This window comes from Sinocyclocheilus rhinocerous, unplaced genomic scaffold (genome assembly GCF_001515625.1).
Source record: "Sinocyclocheilus rhinocerous isolate Xijiao unplaced genomic scaffold, SAMN03320098_v1.1 scaffold1093, whole genome shotgun sequence".
NCBI classification, from domain to species: Eukaryota; Metazoa; Chordata; class Actinopteri; order Cypriniformes; family Cyprinidae; genus Sinocyclocheilus; species Sinocyclocheilus rhinocerous.
Window position 1 is genome coordinate 25,306 of NW_015626381.1, and position 23,013 is coordinate 48,318.

At 35.9% G+C, this 23,013-nt stretch overlaps 1 protein-coding gene across 1 annotated transcript in view; it reads right to left on the reverse strand.

Annotated features, from left to right (window-relative positions):
• Positions 1-1,568: 1,568 nt before the first annotated feature.
• Positions 1,569-23,013, reverse strand: part of LOC107712779 (protein unc-13 homolog C-like) — a 39,111-nt gene continuing 17,666 nt past the window's right edge. The window contains exons 5-10 of the mRNA XM_016518119.1: positions 20,792-20,870; positions 17,494-17,499; positions 15,995-16,066; positions 9,184-9,403; positions 4,911-5,138; positions 1,569-1,714 (exon numbers count right to left, since the gene is read on the reverse strand). Coding sequence (XP_016373605.1) covers positions 1,569-1,714; positions 4,911-5,138; positions 9,184-9,403; positions 15,995-16,066; positions 17,494-17,499; positions 20,792-20,870 — 751 coding nt within the window. The remainder of the gene's footprint in view (positions 1,715-4,910; positions 5,139-9,183; positions 9,404-15,994; positions 16,067-17,493; positions 17,500-20,791; positions 20,871-23,013) is intronic.

Consider the following 23,013-nt stretch of genomic DNA (forward strand, 5'->3'; position numbering starts at 1 on the left):
CCATATATCTATCCATCAATCCATATATCCATCCTTCTGTCCATCCATCCATATATCCACCAATCCATCTTTTCATACATCCAACTATCCATCTATCTATCCGTCCAATTATCCATTTATCCATCCATCCATCCATATATTAATCCATTCATCTATCCATCCATCCAACTATCCATTCATCCATCCATCTATCCATATATCCATCCATCAATCCATATACCCATCCAACCATCCATGGATGGATAAATTTGAGAGTATGGATCTCATAATGGCCTCAGCAAAAACTTAATGAAAAGAGCAACTAACAATCAGGAACAACCTCCTGTCGTTCCTCCAGTTCAGCCAAACCACACAAGAAATAAAGTTCTGTCTGGATTGTACAACATTCCCACAGTCAGGAGTGCTGTAGATCTCAGGCTTCTGATTTAATGGTTTTGTGCATCATCAGAAACATCAAATCCTAACAAAGGATTATGAATAGAACAGGACAGTGAGTCCAGCCTCACTATAACGCAACACCCATGACTGCAGAAGCCTCAAGGATATACTATCAGAAATATGAAAAGAAACAGTCCCATGAGAGCATGACAAAGCCAACGGGAATACAAATGATTTCCATTACTCCTCATTTATGACCCGAAGAGCTTTTTCAAATAGACCAAAAAGCTCCTTTGACTATCAACCAAAAAAATATTCATACTCGTAATGGAAGGGCTCTACAGAAAATGTTAAATTAATGAAAGGCTACTTTGAATAATTCATATGCCATTTGAAAATTTGTTTGTGACTGAGTGGCAGAAATGTTGTGAAATGGAAACTGCGTCTCTGCCCTTTGAGTTCAACTTAATTTTAAAAAGCTTCACTGCATAAGAGTTTCCAATAATCTCATAAAAACGTTTTCATCCTCAATCTGCGCTCATGCAGAGAGCGTGATATTCTAGAGCAGTGGATCTGGTGGGTCACGCCCTAAAAATGAGCCTCGGGTCTGTTCTGATGGGTCGTGGGAAACAAGGGAAAACACAATGCTGAATGTCAATATAAAAATGCAACAGGCCATATAAACATGCATAATTAGAATAGCCAAATAAATAAGCTTCAAGTTTTGAAAGGGAGGAGAAAAAAATCCCAAATCTTTTGTTGTTGACGTCAAAGACTTTGCATCTAAATTCCGTGCAAATTCATCTGTCACTTGCCAGAAGAGAGTCTAATTAGCCAACATTAAAATAAAAAAAATTATATATATTTATTTTTTTATTTTTTACAATGTATTTATTTTTTTAATTTAATTTTTTTTTTTAATTAATTAATTTATTTATTTTAAAATCATTTTATTATCGTTTTATATTAATATAAAATGATAATGATTTCAAGGTTAATTTTACTTAAAATCAGTACTGTGCTGATTGCACTGCACTAGATTCCCAGTGTAAAATCTGGTTCCTAAAGCAAAACCAGTTGAGAACCACTGATCCAGACCAACCTGGATCCCTTACCATCAGCACAATGTTAGATGCACGTTGCAACATAGAAGGTAAATAAACAGAAAACACATCTGCTTTCTGTGAGACTCACAAGAAGAACTTCTCCTCCCAGACTGGGTTGAGATTGCCAAAAACGGTTTTGGTCCTTCGTTTGGTCTTTCCCACTTGTACAGTGACGTAGGGGTCGCTGGAGCCCGTCTTGTCTTTGGCTTGCAAACCTTGAGCACATACAACTAGAGAAGAAAGACAGAAAAAAGACAACGTTTTGTGAATTGGGCATTCATGAAACAAGCAAAACAGCATTTGCATGGGAGACAACAATGACTGAAGAAAAGAGAAACTACCTGCACTAACTGAGGCTTCTGAGTGCATTATACTGATGCTGAGAGAAATGCATGAATTGCATTAAAAAAAAAAAAACACCGTGTGTTCATCACAGTGTGTTTAGTTTTGCAAATCTGCAAAATTGTGATATTTAAAGGTAAAAATTCAAACATTGTTTGAATTTATTATGTGAAAATGTTGGTGCCCAGAGCAAGGTTATAGTAGTTAATTAAAACTAAAAACTTAATTAAATATATATTTTTATTACATTAAATAAAATAAACATTAACTGAAAATAATGACTTTTATTTATATTATTTCAGCTAGTTGCCAAGGAAACATTTCTAATTTTCAATTAATTTAACTACTAAAATAGCTAAAACTGAAGTACTAAAATGGAACAAACTAAAATAAAAATGTGTTATTTACAGACATATATAAAAAAAAGAAAACCAAAAATATAAGGTAAAAACTAATTCAAAATATTACTAAAATCTTACTTAACACTGGCTCAGGGGCTTTATACAATCTAAAAAATATATATTTTTCAATGTTGTAAATAAAACAAAGATTAGTGGAGGATGTTTCATAAGAAAATACTATTTCAATTTACCTACTGCAAAAATTCACGTTTAATTCAATGTGTTACTTGCCATTTATTTTTATTTATTTGTGAAACGTGCTATCAATTTCTAAGTGAAAACAGTTTCTACAGCATTTTTTTTTAAATGTAGGATCACAATACATCTTTGAACTTCAGTCATGTCCGGTGTGTATGTGTGTGTATGTACAGCACCATTAATAACTAAAGAGTCAATTCAAAACAGTCGAATGTGCAACAATACAACATAAAAGCAGTGTGTAGCCTGAGTGGCACTGAACTCAGTCAATGGGGATGCCATTCGTCACAGAGCCAATAGTAGTTCACAGGAAGCTCTCGTCTCATTAATTATGAACAAGCAGGGTGCTAAATTATTCAGGGAACATATATCCATGGGCTTGGAGACAGACAGAGATTGGTGCAATGTCACCGGGCCAGTTGAAGAGGGTAATATAGTCGGGATAGTTTAGCTGGAATGAAAGAAGGACGGCTCTCTGAGTGTTTGTGTGTGTTTCCAGAGCTGTGTTCACACATTCGTGTCACATCAGTATGTCTCACAGTAACGCTCAGATTGTTTTTTGGCTCATGGCACAACAATCTATGTCTGTACTGCAAAAAAAATAAAAAAATAAAATTTTATCTCCTATTGGGTATGTTTGTGTTTCTTAAAAAAAAAAAAATCCAAACATCCTTAAAAAATTATAAATGTACTTGAGAAATTAAAATGTTAATTTTATTGTTCTTATCCCTTTGGCAAATAAAAAATTTGGAATAAAAATTTTTTTATCTCACAATTCTGAGGAAAATGTCTGAATTGCAAGATATAAACTCAGGGTTGTGAGGAAAATAAAAACATAATTATGAGGAAAAAAAGTTGCAATTACCTTTATTTTTTATTGCGTGAAAAAACAAAAAAACAAGACATAAACACAGAATTCAGAGAAAAACGGTAAAAATTTCAAGATAAAAACTCAGAATTACGACGAAAAAAGTCTGAGTTTATATCTTGCAGTTCTGACTTTTTTAAAGATATAAAGTGAGAATGGCAAGATATGAACTTCCAATTACAAAAAAAAAGTCTGAATTGTGAGATTAAAAGTCGCAATTACCGATATTTTTAAATTCCGTGGTGAAAACGGGCTTAATACACCACAGAAAATGTTGTTTGATTTATGCTTAAAAAAAGAAACAAAAAAAAAACAATTTGCCAACGAGTAATAAAAATACATTTACCGGTATTTCAAGAAAAGAAGTTTCGTTTTGTAAATTTGATCAAATAAAGTTAATTCAAGTAGATTCTCTGAAACAAGCATTTTTACATCTCAAGGAATTTTTTTATGGATGTTAGTCCATGTGAATGTAGACATTTTATTGCAAAACAAGACAGAAATAGAAGAAAATGTTTTGCAGTGTACGGTCACCTGGTTAATGCGTCAGTCAAACTAAATCAGAATTCACAGAGGCCAGTGTTTATGAAGCCCTTGATAAATAAATCATTGTATGAATACTTTCCAAAGCGGGAGATTCGATCGTACGCCAGGATAAATTAAAGCAGAGAGCTGTTTTTTTCTCTCTGTGTTCTATTGACACTCTGGCAGCGTTGCAAGCTTGGCAATAATTCACAGTCTCTGTTGACCCTCAAAGTCAGGTGAAGGAGCATCACTGATACGGACACACAGAGCAAACTTTACCTGGAAGATCAAATATGACTGAAACAAAGCAATGCGAGGAGATGGACAGAAACGGTTCTTTATGACTCGGTTTGAGCTGTCAGAAAGCATGCAAAACTCTCGGCACATTTCCCAAATTAAACTGAGCAGCATTTCCTCGCTGTAGGGTCTCTTCCAGTCGCAGACATAGAGACGCACAGACAGACGCAAGAGTGAATATCAGGAAACTTAGATATAACACCAACAACTAATAAATAAATACTGTAAAATATTTTATATAAAATTTGTTACATTAATATAATATAGTATTATAATAATCATAACAAATAATAAATTATTAAAATAAAAAATAATAAATATAATATTCTGAAGAAAAAATATAATAAAATAATACTTTAATATAAAATGAAACTTCACGAACATGCTCAGACGATATATTTCACGTTTTTTTCTCATTTTACAATGTGAAACACCAACTACATAATATAACCATATTTAACACCAACCTAAAAATTAAATATTTCTTTTTTTTATTTTACATGTTTTATATAAATTATATAAATATAATTATATAAATATCATTATATCATATAGTAATTTTACCACAATAAAAATTGTATAATTTATAACTGATAATTATGTATAGTTCATATAATTCTATAGCAATAATAATTTTATATAAAATGTTTCAGAAATATAAATAAGTCTAGTTTCATATAAGCCTACATTAACATTTGCATTGTGACATTATCAATAAGCTATTTCTCATTTTGGTTTTTGTGTGAAATGTGTTCATGTTCTTGTTAGGGGATGTGAGATTCGCTCATTGCTCACCTGTGATGGTGATTTTAGCAGACCACTTGGACGTTCCCTCCAGCACAGCCTGTTTGGCCGTCTTCAGGTGAGTGTTGCAATCTTCCTTCGAGAGCTGAAACATCTCCTGGATCACCTCGAACACCTCGGGCCGGTTCTTCTCCCTGATCTTCATCCGCTCCTTCATAGCCATGATGATGTTTTGGGTTTTGTCTTCGGCTCCGTGTTTTGAGCTCTTCTCCACAGCACCTGCAGAGTGATTTACAGTACATGTGTTCTTACATGATCACTGCTGATATGAGCTGCCATTACAATTTGCACACTGTCCGCCCTAAATAGTATGCAAGTTATAGAAAAACGCATCCTGCTGGATTCTAATTATTTCCGTGTACATAAACGTACCTCTAAGCACCTACATTTTTGTCAGAAAACATGCCAACAACAAGCTAATCATGTTAGCAACATGTTAATCGTTCTACAACATGCTAATCATGCTAAAACATGTTAAAAACATGCTACAACATGTTAGCAATGTGCTAACAACATGCTAATCATGTTAAATCATGTTAACATGCTACAATATGTTAACAATGTGCTAGCAACATGGGAATCATGCTAAAACATGTTAAATCAACAGCCTAATCATGTTAGCAACATGTTAATCATTCTACAACATGCTAATCATGCTAAAACATGTTAAATCATGTTAACATGCTACAATATGTTAGCAATGTGCTAGCAAACATGTGAATCATGGTAAAAACATGTTAACAAAATGCTAAAATATGTTAGCAATGTGCTAGCAACTTGGTAATCATGCTAGAAACATGCTAATCGTACTAACAACGTGTTAACAACATGCTAATCATGTTAAAACATACTAGTAATGTGCTAAACCATGCTAGCAATGTGTCAATCATGCTAACAACATGTTAACATGCTAGCAACATGCTAATCATGCTAAAACATACATGGCAATCATGCTAGCAATTCACGTTACCAACATGCTACCAACATGCTAATCATTCTAAAAACATGCTAGCAACATGCTAGCAACATGCTAACCGTGCTAAAACATGCTAGGAAACATACTAATCATCCTAAAACATGCTAATCATGCTAAAAAAAAATGTTAAATCGTGTTAACAACATGCTAAAATATGTTTGCAATGTGCTAGCAACATGGTAAACATGTTAGAAACATGATAGCAACGTGTCAATCATGCTAACAACATGTTAACATGATAACCATGCTAGCAACATGTTAATCATGCTAAAAACATACATGGCAATCATGCTAGCAACATGCTTATCATGTTACCAACCTGCTAATCATTCTAAAAACATGTTAGCAACATGATAACAACATGCTAATCATGCTGAAACATGCTAGGAACATGGTAATCATGCTAAAACATACTAATCGTGTTAAAACATGTTAAATCATGTTAACAACATGCTAAAATATGTTTGCAATGTGCTAGCAACATGGCAAACATGTTAGAAACATGCTAGAAACATGTTAATCGTGCTAACATGTTAAAAATATACTAGCAATGTGCTACATCATGCTACAGTAGCGGCATGATTATCAACATCTATCTAATCTATCTTTCTAAACTTTCAAGCTTTGACAACAGCTTCAAACTTTCAGGCCAGACCTTCTCAAGCCAACCTAAAGTTTGTCTTTAGTCTCAAATATTACTTTTAAGTGAAGAGCAAAAAATAACTTAACCATACTGACTGCAGTTTACTCAACGGCCACCGGTGTCGCTAATAACACAGGTTTCTAAATTCTACATATATATAGTCCCTTTAAGAGCTAGTAGCCATTTAGTCCAGTTGATTTTGAAGTATATGTAGTATTGCAGATCTCTAGATGACTTAGTGGAGTACAGATGACTCACTGTATCCCTCGGCACCCTATTAAATTGAATAATTCATTCAGAGAAGCATCATAAACACCAAGTGAAAGCTTTATAACAGTGTTCAAGAGGCGCTGGATATAGGAATAAAACAGCGTGACTGTTTACAGGTGTCTCGCTCCAAATGTGACCTGAAAACGACAGAGGTTTTTTCTTTCACAAACCATACAAGCCAAACCAAATGCACATTTAAACACACACACACTCTAAATATGATGGCTCATTTAATAAATCTCTCTCTGTACAGGCCCATTTGTGTCTTTGGCAGACGGCCACGTCTGTGAGGTTTACTAGGGAACTCCATCACATATATCTCAGCCACAGTCCGACTTTAGCGCACGTCTGAGAGCACTGCGCTGCGCACTGGAGTCTTACCATAGAGAAAATGGTTATTCTCTTAGTGCCGAACTGTTTTAATGGCAAAACCAAGTGAATTATAACAGTGTCCAAGAGGCGCTGGATATAGGAATAAAACAGCGTGACTGTTTACAGGTGTCTCGCTCCAAATGTGACCTGAAAACGACGGAGGTTTTTTCTTTCACAAACCATACAAGCCAAACCAAATGCACATTTAAACACACACACACACACTCTAAATATGATGGCTCATTTAATAAATCTCTCTCTGTACAGGCCCATTTGTGTCTTTGGCAGACGGCCACGTCTGTGAGGTTTACTAGGGAACTCCATCACATATATCTCAGCCACAGTCCGACTTTAGCGCACGTCTGAGAGCACTGCGCTGCGCACTGGAGTCTTACCATAGAGAAAATGGTTATTCTCTTAGTGCCGAACTGTTTTAATGGCAAACCAGAGAAACAATAAAACAAACAGCTGCCGAAAGCAAGCCGTCAGAGCCGAGAGCTGCCATGCGATGTGACAGACAGACAAAGGCATTTCAAAATGATGAGCACTGCTTATGGGCTTGCAACGTGATAAAGCAGACTTACATTTTCTGAAGAAAAATGAGAGTTCGCCCAAGCAAAACTCACTGTTACAATGCTAAAGTGTAGCTGAGGAGTGTTTTTCAGTTTCTGCAGCTTTTCACGATTCAGTGATTGTGGAACACGACACAAAATCACTTTTTTTTTTGCACAATTGATGCATAATTCACCATTAACTGCAAAATAAAAAAGCGCAGTGCTACTGAGATATCGACATGTTAGTATGATGTCTAATCTGTGTCCTTAATGTTAATCAAACAGCAAAAGACAAGAGAAAATCACTCCTTGCTCTTGACTGAATAACTTTAGTAGCTTTAATAAGGATCAGTATATTTAAGTCATGCACAGAAGTGATTTATTTTACATTTGATTATTTAATTTCTGTAGTATTTTGTGTGTTTCTGCCACAGAATAAAAAAAATGAAAAAGGGAACTTTTTATCTCACAATTTGGACTTTTTCACGTAACCGTCATAATTTATATCTCAGTATTGCTAGAAATAAACTCAGAATTCTAACTTTCTCGCAATTCTGACTTTTTTCTCTGAATTATTTGCAATTTTCAATGGAATAAAAAAAATGTAATTGCGCCTTTTTTCTCAAAATTCTGACATTTGTTTCTCAGAATTGGTAGTTTTTATCGCACAATTCTGCATTTATATCTAGCAATTCTGTGTTTATGTCGTAAAATTTCTCTGAGTAAAAAAGCGACTTTTTATCTCACAATTTGTACTTTTTTCCTTGCAATTCTGGGGAAAAAGTCAGAATTGTGCGCAAAAAAATCCTCGGAATTGACAAATGAACTCGGAATTGCAAAAAAGTCAGAATTGTGAGATAAAAGTTGCAATTACCAATAATTTTTCTATTTGGTGGCGGAAACAACCTTCCATCTAAAAACTAAAACCTGCCTTTTATTATTTCTCTTTATTTAATTTGTACCTTTATCCTATTGTTTGTAATTTTTTTAATATATTGTTTCAGAATTTGATGAGATAAACAAGCTTTCTGCATTTTTTTTTCTGTTTCATGTATGAATTTTGTACATCTAGAATCATATTGTACATGATATGGTAAATGTGGTATCCTAATTGTTAAAATAGCATCACATATCTTACACAAAATTCTGTAAAATTACACCCACAAAATCAGTCATTTTGATAGCAGAAAATGAATAAATAAATAATTTAATTAAGTTTAAAAAACCTGAAATCTTGGTGGACTGGCTCTTAGCATCTATATCTCAAAGACTTTTACACCCATTTTAATGCAGAAGTAATAATGATGCTTGACTGAGAAGTTTTAATGGTGAATAAAAGTCCAACTGCATTCTCTAAAGATGGATTTGAGCTTCTCCTCTCTTGCTTATATGATCATTTGGAGCACTGAGATCAGGTAAAGAGGGCTGAAATCTGAATGACTGACTCACGTTGCAGACAGTCTGCGTTCAGGAGGTCCTGGCATTTCTCGTGGCATTTGACCCCGCATTCGGTGCAGCGCATGCCCTGCCGGGCGATGCCCCACAGCAGACCCTCACACTCGTGACAGTAGGTGGGTGCCGTGGCCGTCCAAACCTCAAAATTATGGGGCGTGGTGGAGGAGATGGGATAGATCAACGCTTGCAGGGTCTTTCTGAGCACGTGCAGTTTCTGTGAAAAGAGAGAATTTACATCAAGAGGGCAGAAAGATGCACAATCAATGTTTTTCTCAAATCAATGAAGGTCTTAGAAGAAAAATGAGCGTTCGTAGTGATCACAGCACTCGATATGCACACTACTGCTGTGAATAAACGTGGTTTAAAAAACATACATTTATTTTATTGCTGTTTCCAGGATAACTTGTGCTCCTTAGAGTAGCTACCAAGAAAAACACTGCAACTTTGAGAAAGATGTGCATCAAGTATGTAAAAAAAAAAAAAGATATTTTGATATTTTGGAGACTCGTTACTTATTTTTCTAAATATTTTTGTATTTGCTCTGAAATGGTTTAAAGTTCCTTTTTTATAAATAAGAGGCATTGTTATTTAATATCATTGAGATGCTATTATGGTATTTTTTAAATATATTTTAATTAGTATTTTTGTATTTTCCATTTTCATTTTAATTAGTTTTAGTATTTTTGCTGTGTTTTTGTAACTTTTATTATCTATTGTTTTTTTATGTCTACATAGCTTTTATTCATTTTAGTACATCAAGTTAAACTAAATGAAAATAAGAATTGTTGTTTTGGCAGATAGCTGAGATAAAATAAGTTTACTTTTTTACATTTTATTTGAGTTAACATCTATTTTACTTAATAATCATATTTTATGGTTTTATCTAAGTGGATTGTTTATGTGTGCACAAAGTAAAAAAACAATTTAAAATATATTATTATATAAACACTATTATATATAATGTTACACACCTTTTTAGCTAAATTAAAAAGTAAATAAAAAATAAAATAAAATTACTGATTTAAATATGAATATTTAAGGATTTTCGTTGATATGGATCAGTATAAAAATGCATAGCAATATTTACCAACACATATTTATAATGAAACACATGAAAAATACCATACTGGGACTTTAGTGAATCAAGTTTCAAAACAATCACTATCTCCAGCAAAACCAATGTGAGTATACTGTGAAAATTTTTAAGTGCATAATATCTATTTTAATTATTAATCTGACATATATTTCTAAATCAGATTCATATACATGCTCTGTAGTTCAAGATCTCCGCTCATAACAAAACATTCACAGATGCCTCGGTCAGCTGGTGTGCAGAAAAATCATAATATAGTATTTGTTTTTAAAGATATCATGCTGATATTAATTTCACTAATTATAGCGCACATGTGAAGCCCACACAGTGTTTTCAATCTGTCCTTGTTGAGACTAACAGGGTGAATCTCACAAAACCAAACCTGTGAAGAACATGCACGGTATGCCACATTTCACCCCCAAAATAAACTGAAATATATATAATAAGCTTATTATTCCGTCCTAATTTCTTTTGAATCTGAAGTCATGTTCTTGACAGGTTTCGTGGGATTCGCTCAGTGGACATTCGTATTCGTTGTGAATAGTTTGCTTTCACAGGCAAAAGTGGTGGAGAGAATCTGATGGCATCTTCTGTATCCTTATGAAAGAGCAGAATTAATGCGCACATAAATCTGTCCTTTTACAGCTGGAAAAGACAAAGAGCGAGCGAGAGTGAAGTAGAGGTGGGCTGGTGATGTACGGCACTTTCCTTTCCCATGATGCACTTTTGCTGAGACGCGTGTTCTGCTCTCCGCCCACAGAGTCATTACGTTAAGAGCTGCCGAGATTTCAGCGTCCAAACGGCTATTAATGAAATAAAGCAAACTAAAAGTACCGCAGAGTGAAAATGCAGGCTAATTAGCTAAGTAAACCTAAAAATAGACAAACTGAGAAACTTCTCTCATCGAACTCTCTGAGGGGAAATTTTGATACAAAACAGTAACAGCATCAAATACGAAGTGAAAAAATAACTAATAATGCACAAATGAAACTGTACCGAATGATTAATGGTGGTTGTCTTAGTTATATTAAACACTTAAATGGGTCACATCATACATTTGGTCAATTAACGTTTCCCTGAGATCCACTTATGAAGTCAAGGTTTAATGCATGAGTTGTGTTGAATGTTTCTTCATCAGGTTTGGAGAAATGTAGTAATCCTCTGCAGTGAATGGGTGCCGTCAGAATGAGAGTCCAAACAGCTGATAAAAACATCACAATAATCCACAAGTAATCCACACCACTCCAGTCCATCAGTTAATGTCTTGAGAAGCCAAAAATTGCGTGTTTGTAAGAAAAAAATCCATCATTGAGATTAACTTCCAAAAGTTTGTCTTGTCTAAAACAGGAGAGAAATCTGCACAAATCAAGCTCCGTTTACAAAGCCAAAACGTTTCTAAAATATATATTTGTTTAAAGCTGTTTTGGCTTGTAAACGGTGCTTGATCTGTTCACATTTCTCTTCTGATTCAGACAAGACGGCCTTTTTGAAGGAGTGGATTACTTGAGGATTATTGTGATGTTTTTATCAGCTGTTTGGACTCTCATTCTGACGGCACCCATTCACTGCAGAGCATCCATTGCTGAGACATTGACGCAATGCTACATTTCTGCAAACTATTCCTTTATCTCAGATATGTGATCAAAAAAATTTAATTATGTTTGTCATACCAACTTCATATATATATATTGCATTTATGAGGTCTGATTGCTGCTGGCCGTTACATGCTCGACCCGTAACGTTATGCAAATGAGGAGGAATTAACAGCTGGCAAAAACGGAAGAGGACTTTCCAATTTAAACTAGCGACTCTGGAGCAACCAGATGAGTTATCCTCCAAATTAAACACTGGGCTATCAGCCAGAGAGAGAGGGAATATCCATGGAGTAATTGCTCACGCTGAACAAAGCGGTCAGGAGTGTCACAAACTCCAGCAGAAATGAGGGACGGAGGAATTAAACCATCTGTCAAAACACACAGCCTCTGACCCACACGCCTCACAGCATCTTAAAGGCACAATATGTAATTTTTCGCCGCTGGAGGGCGCGTATTCAAAATAAACAAAGAAACAAAGGTGTAGTTTGATGACGCCGTGACTGAGTGTGGAATCATGGGAGTTGTAGTCTTCATCCCCACAGCCGATGCAGTCCGACGGGACTCGGGCAGAAATCATGTTCATGGATGAGCTAATGATTTATTAACGTAGTAGAATGAAGCAGGGTGAGGCTGAAAGCCATCGAAGCGAAACGAGGTCGCTGAGCGAGCGCGACACACGGCTCGAAAGCAGCGGAGCTTTTATTATGGTGAGAAATCAAATTTGAAATAAGATTTTGTAAATTTCAGCATTCATAACTTCCTCCAGAAGACTATTTTTTAAAACCAATCCACAAAAACAGCTTGTTAGGATGGATAATATTATTATTGCAAAGCAGCAGAATAACTAGTAAACCACTATGTGGTAATCTGTGTTCACATCCATTCATATACATGCAAATGCATGTGTAGATGTTTATATAGTGAAACATATTATGACTTCAGCCAATCTAAACGCTACAGATTGACCTCTTGACTTGTAAAGCTGCATGGTTCGCAATATATTGAAAGCCTATAATAGTTTAAAATTTGAGTTTATTATGACTTTGTGTTTATATATATATATATATCCTGTTACTCATATGCAAAGACCAATAAATGCAAAGAGACCATTTGCATAAAAGATACGGCAGCAAAAAAACGTCAAAGAGAATAAATAATGCTGGTCATGCAAAACTAAATAATGAATGTTTCTGGCACAGAAAACCTTGACTAACATGATCTCAGGAGAAAACTGACTGAGGTGTTTCGCTGAATAATGTCACGGACTGAATCCAAACACTCTCTGTTGATTTTTCTCCCTGATTTTGTTTCTTTCGCTCTCTCGCTGGTGTGTTTGGAAACAGGTGCATCTAAAAGAGTGATTGTGCTGCTGCTATTCTTCAGAGGACTACTAGTGTTGGATTATGGGCGAATGGACCGGCCCATTGTAGCCTGGCTCTGACCTGTCTATTTATCACTCGCTAACGCTGCCTTCAACCCATGCCGCAATGACTGCACTGTATAACGCGATGAGAAAAACACTACCGCAATGCTGTAAGACTAGTGGGAATCGCTAGATTTCCTCCAAACTTGATGCAGCAAAAAGCAGGGTTGGAAAATCAAGGTTGAAACTAGTCACAGCCACAGTTTTAATGCCAGGTTAGTGCAGTCAAATCACTGTAAGATCCATGACGTCTGATATTATGCTATCAAGCATTTCCCTAGAAACCACACAATATCTATGAATGTATTTTGTGCAGCTCTAAAAGGGCAAGTTCACCCAGACATAACAATTCTGTTATCATTTGCTCACCCTCTTGTTGTTTAAACCTGAAAACCTATTTTTGTCCATACAGTTAAAGTCAATGGGGTCCAAAACAGCACAGGACCCCACTTGCTTTCATTGTGAGGATGCAAAAACACTGACTGTTCTTCAAAATGCCTTCTTTTGTGTTAGTCAGACAGGTTTGGGATGAAATTAAGGTGAGTAAATGAGTTGTTTTTTTGGCGTGAACTACCTATTTAGTTTTTTTTTTTTTTTTTTAAATATGACTTATTCAGCTGTTTTATGAGGTAACAGGCTTGTGTGACTAAACTACATTTCCCATCATGCTCTGCAGCAGGACAATAGTTATAGAGTACACTTTTTCAGCGCCCTTGTTTCTAAAAGTATTTTTCCCATACATTTCTACCATAAAGAAAAAAAAAACAGTTACAAGGTGAATCACAACATTACAAACGCTGATTTTAAGCAAATAATAATAATAATAACAAAATAAATAAATAAATAAAATAAAAATAGGACAAAAACACAAACATTTACTTAATGGCTTTAATGAGGGAAAGAACTACACTCACATGAAGCATTGCAAATTACATGACTGAAAAACTGAAAAACCATGGGAAAATATAAAACTATCGTTTTAAAGACATATGTTTTACATTTATGGCAAAATGTGTATATATATATTTTGGCATGACTAGCTTCTTTTGACTGTCTGATTAATCTTTATCTATAGCTTTATCTTTGTCTTTATCAGTTCTTTATTGTCTCCATAAGGAGAAATTTGTCTTGAGCAGTCAAGAGAGCAGATCCGCTTTAAAAAAATAACACACACACACACACACACACACACACTAAAACAAAACAAAACAAAATCACAATATTAATATTCCACTTACATACACTAAATACATTTCCCAATACCCAACATGGATTTCTTTGGAGATTTCTTTGAAGAATCATGGGTAATGTAGTTTGTCACCAGGCTTTCTGCTGTTAAACATGAATATAATAATAATTTGAAATAATGCAAGCTGATGCAGAAGCATATACCATTGATTAACAACCTCATAGCTCACATATTATGTCTGTATTTACTGGTCTATATGTTATTGTTAAAAATCAATTCGGAGAAAATGAATGGGATTTTTACATCCGGAGCCTGACTGTTGCGCTCTGTTATAAAATAAACAGATACATCATACATTACACGCCTAATGCACATCCAGGTAATTTTGTTGTCACAAAAGGCATCCTGTTTTTTTTTGTTAGATAAAAACAAGAGAGAAAGAAATGGGAAATTACTCAGCATGTCCATTCTGTGCCTGAACGCACATCATGTTATAATTAAAACTCCCCAAACACATAAGCAGAAAATTCCCAGGCTGTGTTAGTCTTCAGCTCAGGTATATTCCTGCATCTCTCTGTCACAACAGAGAACTGGACATCACATCACACTGTGCCATTCTGGGCCGTTCATTCAGCGGATCAATTAATAGGAGGGAAGAAGGTCTGGAAAAAATGAAGAGTTATTCTTCTTCTATTGATTGAGACGTTCTTTCCTCTCTCAGGACTTTGGCCCCTCCGTCAAATTAAAGTAAAGAATACAATTCAAACGAGAATTATCGATCGACACCCAAATAATCAGAAAACATCTTAATGCGGATACAACAGCGATATCACGACTCTTTAACACTGATAAATGCTGTTCGTTTTAAACTTTCTATTTATTAAACAAGCCTAAAATAAGTATATAAAATCACAGTTTCCACAAAAATATTGGGCAGCACAACTGTTTTCAACATTGATAATAATCATAAATGTTTCTTGAGCAGCAAATCGATTTCTGAAGGATCATGTGACACTGAAGACTGGAGTAATGATGCTGAAAATTCAGCTTTGATCACAGAAATAAATTAAATTTTAACAGATATTCACATAGAAAACAGCTATTTTAAATTGTAATAATATGTCATATTTTTACTGTATTTCTGATCAAATAAATGCGTGATTTCATGTCCATTTATTTAGTTACTGTAGTTTGTAAGTAGCAGTGTATTAAGTCAATACTTATTAAATTAATATATACTTAGTGAGTAGCTGCTGTGCATCAGGGTTTATTTTGTGACAACGACTGAGATTAGAGATTATAAATAGTCTTTTTTTTTATCTTGTTCATTTGTTTTTGCCTCTGGCTCTGATGTGTGTTTCTGTATCAGTTGTGACTTTATGCATGAGCTTTACATTAGTGCCACATGATCGCTCCTCATTAGACTCTGACTGGCTGCTTACAGAGTGATTTATGCACGAGTCTATATGGTGAAAGCACTGTGCGTGTGTGTGTTTAAAACTCACCAGCTCCTCGTTGTTCAGAGTCGTTCTGTTCACCAGCCCAAACGCAATGCCTGCCTTTCGAGCAGCCAATGTCTGAAATGAAGAAAGGAAACAATGAGAAAGGCAACTCTGAGGAACGCATCAAACGCTACAGGGTAGAAATCAGTTGTGTTAGGCTGAATGTTATCGTGAGACACCAAGATCAAACTTGATTACTCAGGCTGGGAAACCACTTTCACCTTCAAGCAGATATTCACTTGTTACCCTAGAGGTGCGCAAGTCTCCGAAAGCTCTTCATTTTAGGTTCAAGAGAAGGAAATGTTGCAGAAAAGAAGAAAATTCTGCACCGTGCTATATGCTTTCATTTCATTAGGTTTACTGCGATTTTAAATATTTCAGGAGACAGACTTGATAATGAACTTGATAATGACTTGATAATGAAATGATAGCTCTATCCTAAAACTAGTGCTGCTGTCTACATAAAGCAAATATAAGGAAAAACAGCCCATTTTAACAGGAAAGAACGTGTTTTTCTGAGCTTGCTGCTATGCATTTATAGGACTGTATTCTCTATTAAGGATACATGCAATCCCGCCTTAAAATGCGATCAAAATGCATGCATTTAAGAATAGCCTTAACACCACAAGTGTGCACAAAATGTTTAAAAACGCTGTCTAGTAGGTAGACGGCTCACTAGGATTTGGAACAGAGCTGACATTTTCTGTTATGCATGCTCAAATTATGAAACAGTCTTCATTTTTACGTCAAATAAAGAAAGCTCTATTATTGTTGCATGTCGAAAAATGTCCCTTGCAAACTCCAAAACAAATATGAATACATAAGTACATAAATAAATAAATACACAAAATAAATATAAACAAAAATACATGAAATGGAAAAAGTCTTCATTTTTAAATCATTAAAGAAAGCTCTATTATTTTTGCATGCTGAAAAATGTTCCTTGCAAACTCAAAAACAAATATGAATGAATGCATAAAAATATAGTATAAAAACAGATATGATAATTAAATATAAAATAAATAAATAGGATAAATAATAAATAAATAAAATATAAAAATATAAAAATAGCAGTGCTATTTGTCCATCCAAATGAAGAAAATATGAATTGTCTTCAAATTTCTGCCCATTTAACACAAACATTGAACTAGTACAGTGTACATTAATGTACAGTACAGTACATGTATAGCAATGTTCTGTTGTCACTTTTATTAGTGTCAGAAAAAAGCATTTTAAAAGGAACCACCTAATGAAAACAGTTTCAAACAAGCTTCCACGGCACCATAAAATCATGTCTAATGAGCTAGAACAAATTAAAGTGAACTTTAAGCATATTTAGCAGCTAAAATAATGTCATTTTAGTCTTTCCACCAAACACCGAACCACACAGGGGATTGTGGGATACCATAGGCAGATAAGGACACATCTGTGCTGCTTCAACTGACTAGATGAAGGTATCCAAGTAGACAAACACTGGATTCATTAAAATGCAAGAGACTTACCAAAGCCTAGAGTGTCCAGATGCAGGGAAAAACATAAAAAACACACAAAATTAGACATTTAGCAAAGACAAGCAGCCGTTTACACACAGTAAGCACATCTCTTTACGTCATACCTGCCGCCATGCAGAAAATCAGATCGAGTTTTTGGTCTAAAGAGCAGAGTGAAAGCTGCAGAGGTGAGGCTCAATCCTTAAATAACTCACCTCTGACATGCAGGAGAAATTTACAGTTCACTCATGCATTTGCTGTGCAATTGTTTAGTTAAGATACTGAAAGGCACCCTGACATATTCCTACTACCTGCGAGAACTGCTACAAACAGACAAGACCAGACGGCATGTGTCAAAGCCAGCTCAAAAAACACGATCCAAAGAGTTCAGGACAGAGAAAGAGAGCAAGAAAGAGTCAATGAGGGGGAAATGGGAGCCGGTCAGAAGTCAAAAAGCCACGATTAGCCATATTTAGATCGGCAGGCACGGACAGCGGACCATCCCTGTTGAAAAAACCATCATATGTTGGTTAGGTATGTTTTGACACTGGGGTTGCCATTACTGCTACAAACAGACAAGACCAGACGGCATGTGTCAAAGCCAGCTCAAAAAACACGATCCAAAGAGTTCAGGACAGAGAAAGAGAGCAAGAAAGAGTCAATGAGGGGGAAATGGGAGCCGGTCAGAAGTCAAAAAGCCACGATTAGCCATATTTAGATCGGCAGGCACGGACAGCGGACCATCCCTGTTGAAAAAACCAGCATATGCTGGTTAGGTATGTTTTGACACTGGGATGCTGGCTTATGCTGGTCCTTTTGCTGGTTTAGGCTGGTCCTTTGCCAGCACATGACCAGCATAAACCAGCAAAAGGACCAGCATAAACCAGCAAAGGACCAGCTTAAACCAGCAAAGGACCAGCTTAAACCAGCATCCCAGTGTCAAAACATACCTAACCAGCATATGCTGGTTTTTTCAACAGGGATACTGGACTCGTCTTTACCATCTGACCCTGAACCTAATGGTGGTAAAGACCAAGCGGGATGCTAACGGCCCCTTAAAGCAGGGGTGCATAGGAAAATCGGGTAGATTTGCCCTCTACATGAACGCTAAGTGTTGATGTAAGTCTCGACATGCACTTGAATTGCTGAGGGTTGCTGCAGGCAATGGATTCGTCTGAATTTTGACATAAAGCCCCCGCTGCAGTTTTGGGCGGGTCCCTCGATCCCCACCCTCCCGTGACCGACTGTCGTTGCCCTGAAGCAATCACACAGCCAACAAGAGGACAGAAACAGGGGACAGAGGCATGATGGGATAGACCAGATCTGACCCAGTACAGCACTGACTTCATCCACGCTGTAAAAGGCTCATTGGCGCAGGTCACTTTTACATGGATTTAAAACGGCACACAGTTAAATCAGAAGTCAATGAAGTCCTCAGATATATTTTTGGGTGGAGTTGTCAACATTTCGGTTTCGAATGCATCGATTGAGTAGAAAACAAGCGTTTTGGAGAGAAATCTGACAACTCACGGAAAAATATCGCCCATACGTCAATATGGGCCCAAGTGGGAATGGACCACAGGACACGCCAAAAAACCAAAAGAAAACTGAACGATGACCCGTACTTACCAAAACAGGGTTGGGTTTTAATTTCATGCAAAATATGGACAGATACAGCATCAACATTTGTCCTTCAGAAGCTGAACAGTTGCACAAAACTCAATGCAAAAATAGGTTAAGAAACTTTCGCTTTAACAAAATCAAGAAGAAACAATGGACACAAAGACACGGACTGCAAGAGCTCAAACAAGAAAAAGAAAAAAAAAAGAAATCCTTCGAAATGTTAAAGGAACAGTTCATCCAAAATTGAAAATTTGCTGTTAATGTACTCACCCTCAGGCCATCCGAGATGTAGATTACTTTTTTTTTGTTCTTTAGTAGATCAGTAAACAAGATTTTTAGCTGAAACTGTGGTCCTTGGTGATTCATAAAATGCAATGGCTACAGTTACTTTGAGAGTCAAAAAAATTATATCAGGCAACACAAAATATAATACCCGTGGCTCCTGACGATATATAGAGGTCTTATGAAGTGAAACAATCAGTCTGTGCAAGAAACTGAACATTATTTACAGCATTATTACCTGTAATCCAGAGCCTCGGGCAAACAGTGGTGTCCGGTTCGCGAACCGATCATTCTTTTGAACCGATTATTTTTAGCGAACTGAATGAATCAGTTCACCAAACCAGACTGAAGCTTCTGAATCAGTTTGCGGCTCGAACAGCACAGATCTAATCAAAATCAAAACCCACTTTCAGATGCCTGATAGTCACTCCGACTCGAAATGAGTCAATATACTGGCATACATGATCCTACGATGCTGGTTTTTGACAACATATTCAGCGCTCCAGTTCCTCCAACAGTCACTGAACTGAGGAAACAGTTTGACTCAGACCAAAGACCAATGAGCTGCTGATATGAGCATGCGTGAACTGAGAGCTTGAATGAAGGGGAGAAAACAGTTTTTTTTTTTTTTTCATTGTTTATGCAAAAAGATGTGCTGATGAAGACTAGTTAATTGCTTTAGACATGTTAACCATATATATGTGACGTCATTGTGTGATTACATGAATGAACCAATGAACTGAACCAGTTCATTGAAGCGAACTGTCTGAAAGAATCAGACTGTGAGGCTCTGGATTACAGGTAATAATGTGGTAAATAATGTTCAGTTTCTTGCACAGACCGATCGTTTCGCTTCATAAGACCTCAATATATTGTCAGGAGCCACTGGTATTAATTTTTTTCAGCAAAAATCTTTTTTACTGTTCTACTGAAGAAAAAAAGTCACCTAAATCTCGGATGGCCTGAGGGTGAGTAAATTAACAGCACATTTTCATTTTTAGGTGAACTGTTCCTTTAACAAATGCAAAAATATAAACAGAAACACATACTACAGAGATGCTGTGGATCAATCATTCGCCATCTAGAATCTCATAAATTAAACAGCACTTCATTATCAATATATGAGCACTACACATTTAAAGACAAGACAGATGATTTGAACTGATTTGCAGATATTGTGGAGAACACCAGGCGGGTGACCTACTTTTACTCTGGTGGAGCGTAAAAGCCTCAAAATAGCATCAAAACATAAACACGTGTGCGCCTCCATCTTGCATGTGCTCTGCTGACAGTGTTGGATTGTAAATTCGGCCTAGTGACCGTGTGCTCAGTGGGTCTGATTGGCTAATACAGTCTTCTAAAGCTCCATCAGTCAAACATAACGGTGCCGGGTGTGATTACTCACCAGGTCTCGGACAATAGGCATGGTCCTCTTGCGACGTAAATCTGGCATGCTGTCAATGCCGTAAAGTATACTGCCAACCCTGGGGATGGAGGCAGATTTAGAGTCTATTAATACCATAATCATGCTGTACGCTATGAAACATTACCCGGCTAAAAAGCAGTCGGGTGATTTACGGCACCGGCAAATAACATGGGATGGGCAGGAATAGGAAGTCCATCATAACTGCTCTTGTCTCACACAGGCCCACTGCTTGCATGCATAGAAGAATAATTTGTCAAATCGGGCCGTATAAAGTTACTGTACACAATGCAATGTGTTCAATTTGATTATTCATTTCAAGTTAAATGCAGTAGATTTTTAACATTACCTTGTGCACTAATTATTTGATCAGATTAAAAAAGGTTGTATTTAATGCAATGCATTTAATGGATTTAATTGGATTAAAAACGCAGCAGAAATATTTAATATCCTGCCTATATACTTGCATAAACAATGCTTTGATTTTTAATGTCTCCTAATTGAGTTTTCTTTTCTTTGGACCAACAAATGTTATTATTTTACACAAAATTACATTAAAAATGTAAAATAAATATTCAATTTCCAGTGCGATACATAGGCTCACATAAATAATGTTTTTATTTTTAATATCTCCTTCTGAGTTTTTATTTGATTGAACCACCAGATGTTAAAAGAAGTGTACACAAAGTTGCATTAAAATATTAAACAAATATTTAATTTCCAATATGATACCTATATGCTCATATAATTAATGATTTGATTTTTAATTTCTCCTTATAGAGTTTTTATTTGATTGGACCACCAAATGTTAAGAGAACTTTACACAAAATTGTATTAAAAAATACAAAATAAATATTTATTTTCCAATGTAATACTACCTATGCTGATATGAATAATGTTCAGATTTTTAATATCTCCTTATTGATTTATTATTTAATTGGACCATCAAAAGAGAATTTAACACAAAACTAACTCTTTATATTCCACATAAAGTCGAAATGGATGCAACGCAATGAAGTCATAAGACAATTTAGCATGCTGCTGTTTGAAATGTTTGTCGTTGCATAATGCATACTGTTTGACCTTGTATAGTAGGCAGTATACAGTACATACTGCACAGTATGCAGTATACTTGTATTGTATACACAGCTGTAATAGCTCTGCCTGTCAATATTGCTAAAATACACACTAAACTGCTAAAACTACAATTGCTAAAATATAAACTAAACTACACAAGTTTAGATCAGGTCTGGATGTTCTCATACTACACGTGTCTATAAACACAGGTGTTTTTCATTCGCGCAGAACCCACAGAAACCGTGTGTTTTTGTTAGGAAGACAGTGACATCATCAGCACTTAATGAGAACGGGGCCTTTAATAAAAACAAATGCCAACAGTGCCGGCTTTATTTATTTATTTTTGACAGCTCATTACCAGAAATTAAATTCATCCACACTACATTCATTAACCTGGAGTCATACCATTGCAAACAATTAACACTAGATCAGGTCCCAGGAAAATCCACAAATAACATTCCATACCCATTTCTGCTCTTCTGCCTGCGGTCTATCAGCAAAATAATATCTGTCTGTGTGTGTGTGTGTGTGTGTGTGTCAGTGATAAATGGGAGACGAGGAGACCCTACGGCTCGAGAATATGAGGCCACCAACACACACAGACACACATATATATATATATAACATATACAGCACCTGTAAGAGTGTAACTCTACACACTCGCTTCAGTTATGGTGCAGTGTTCATCTCTCTTTCTTTATTTCCCGTGTGTGTTTGGGGTTGTGTGTGTCTGTACTCACCCTCCGCCGCTCAGCCCCAGTTTGGCTGGGTCCAGGATGTTGGCAAGGCCCTGTGAAACAAGAAAACAGCCTGCTGATGACTTACGCAGATCAATAAGACACTGTACTTACTGTATATCATTTACCTGTACAGTAAATATATGAAACACACACACACACACACACACACACACACACACAGTCACAATAAAGAAACACACAAACAATGACAAACAAGTGCAAATACAGACAAAATACATTATAAAAACGAGATCAGTACAAATCTATCTATCTACCTATCTATCCATCCATCCATCCATCTATCTATGTATCTATCTATCTATCTATCTATCTATCTATCCGTCAATCAATCAATCAATCTATCTATCTATCTATCTATCTATCTAT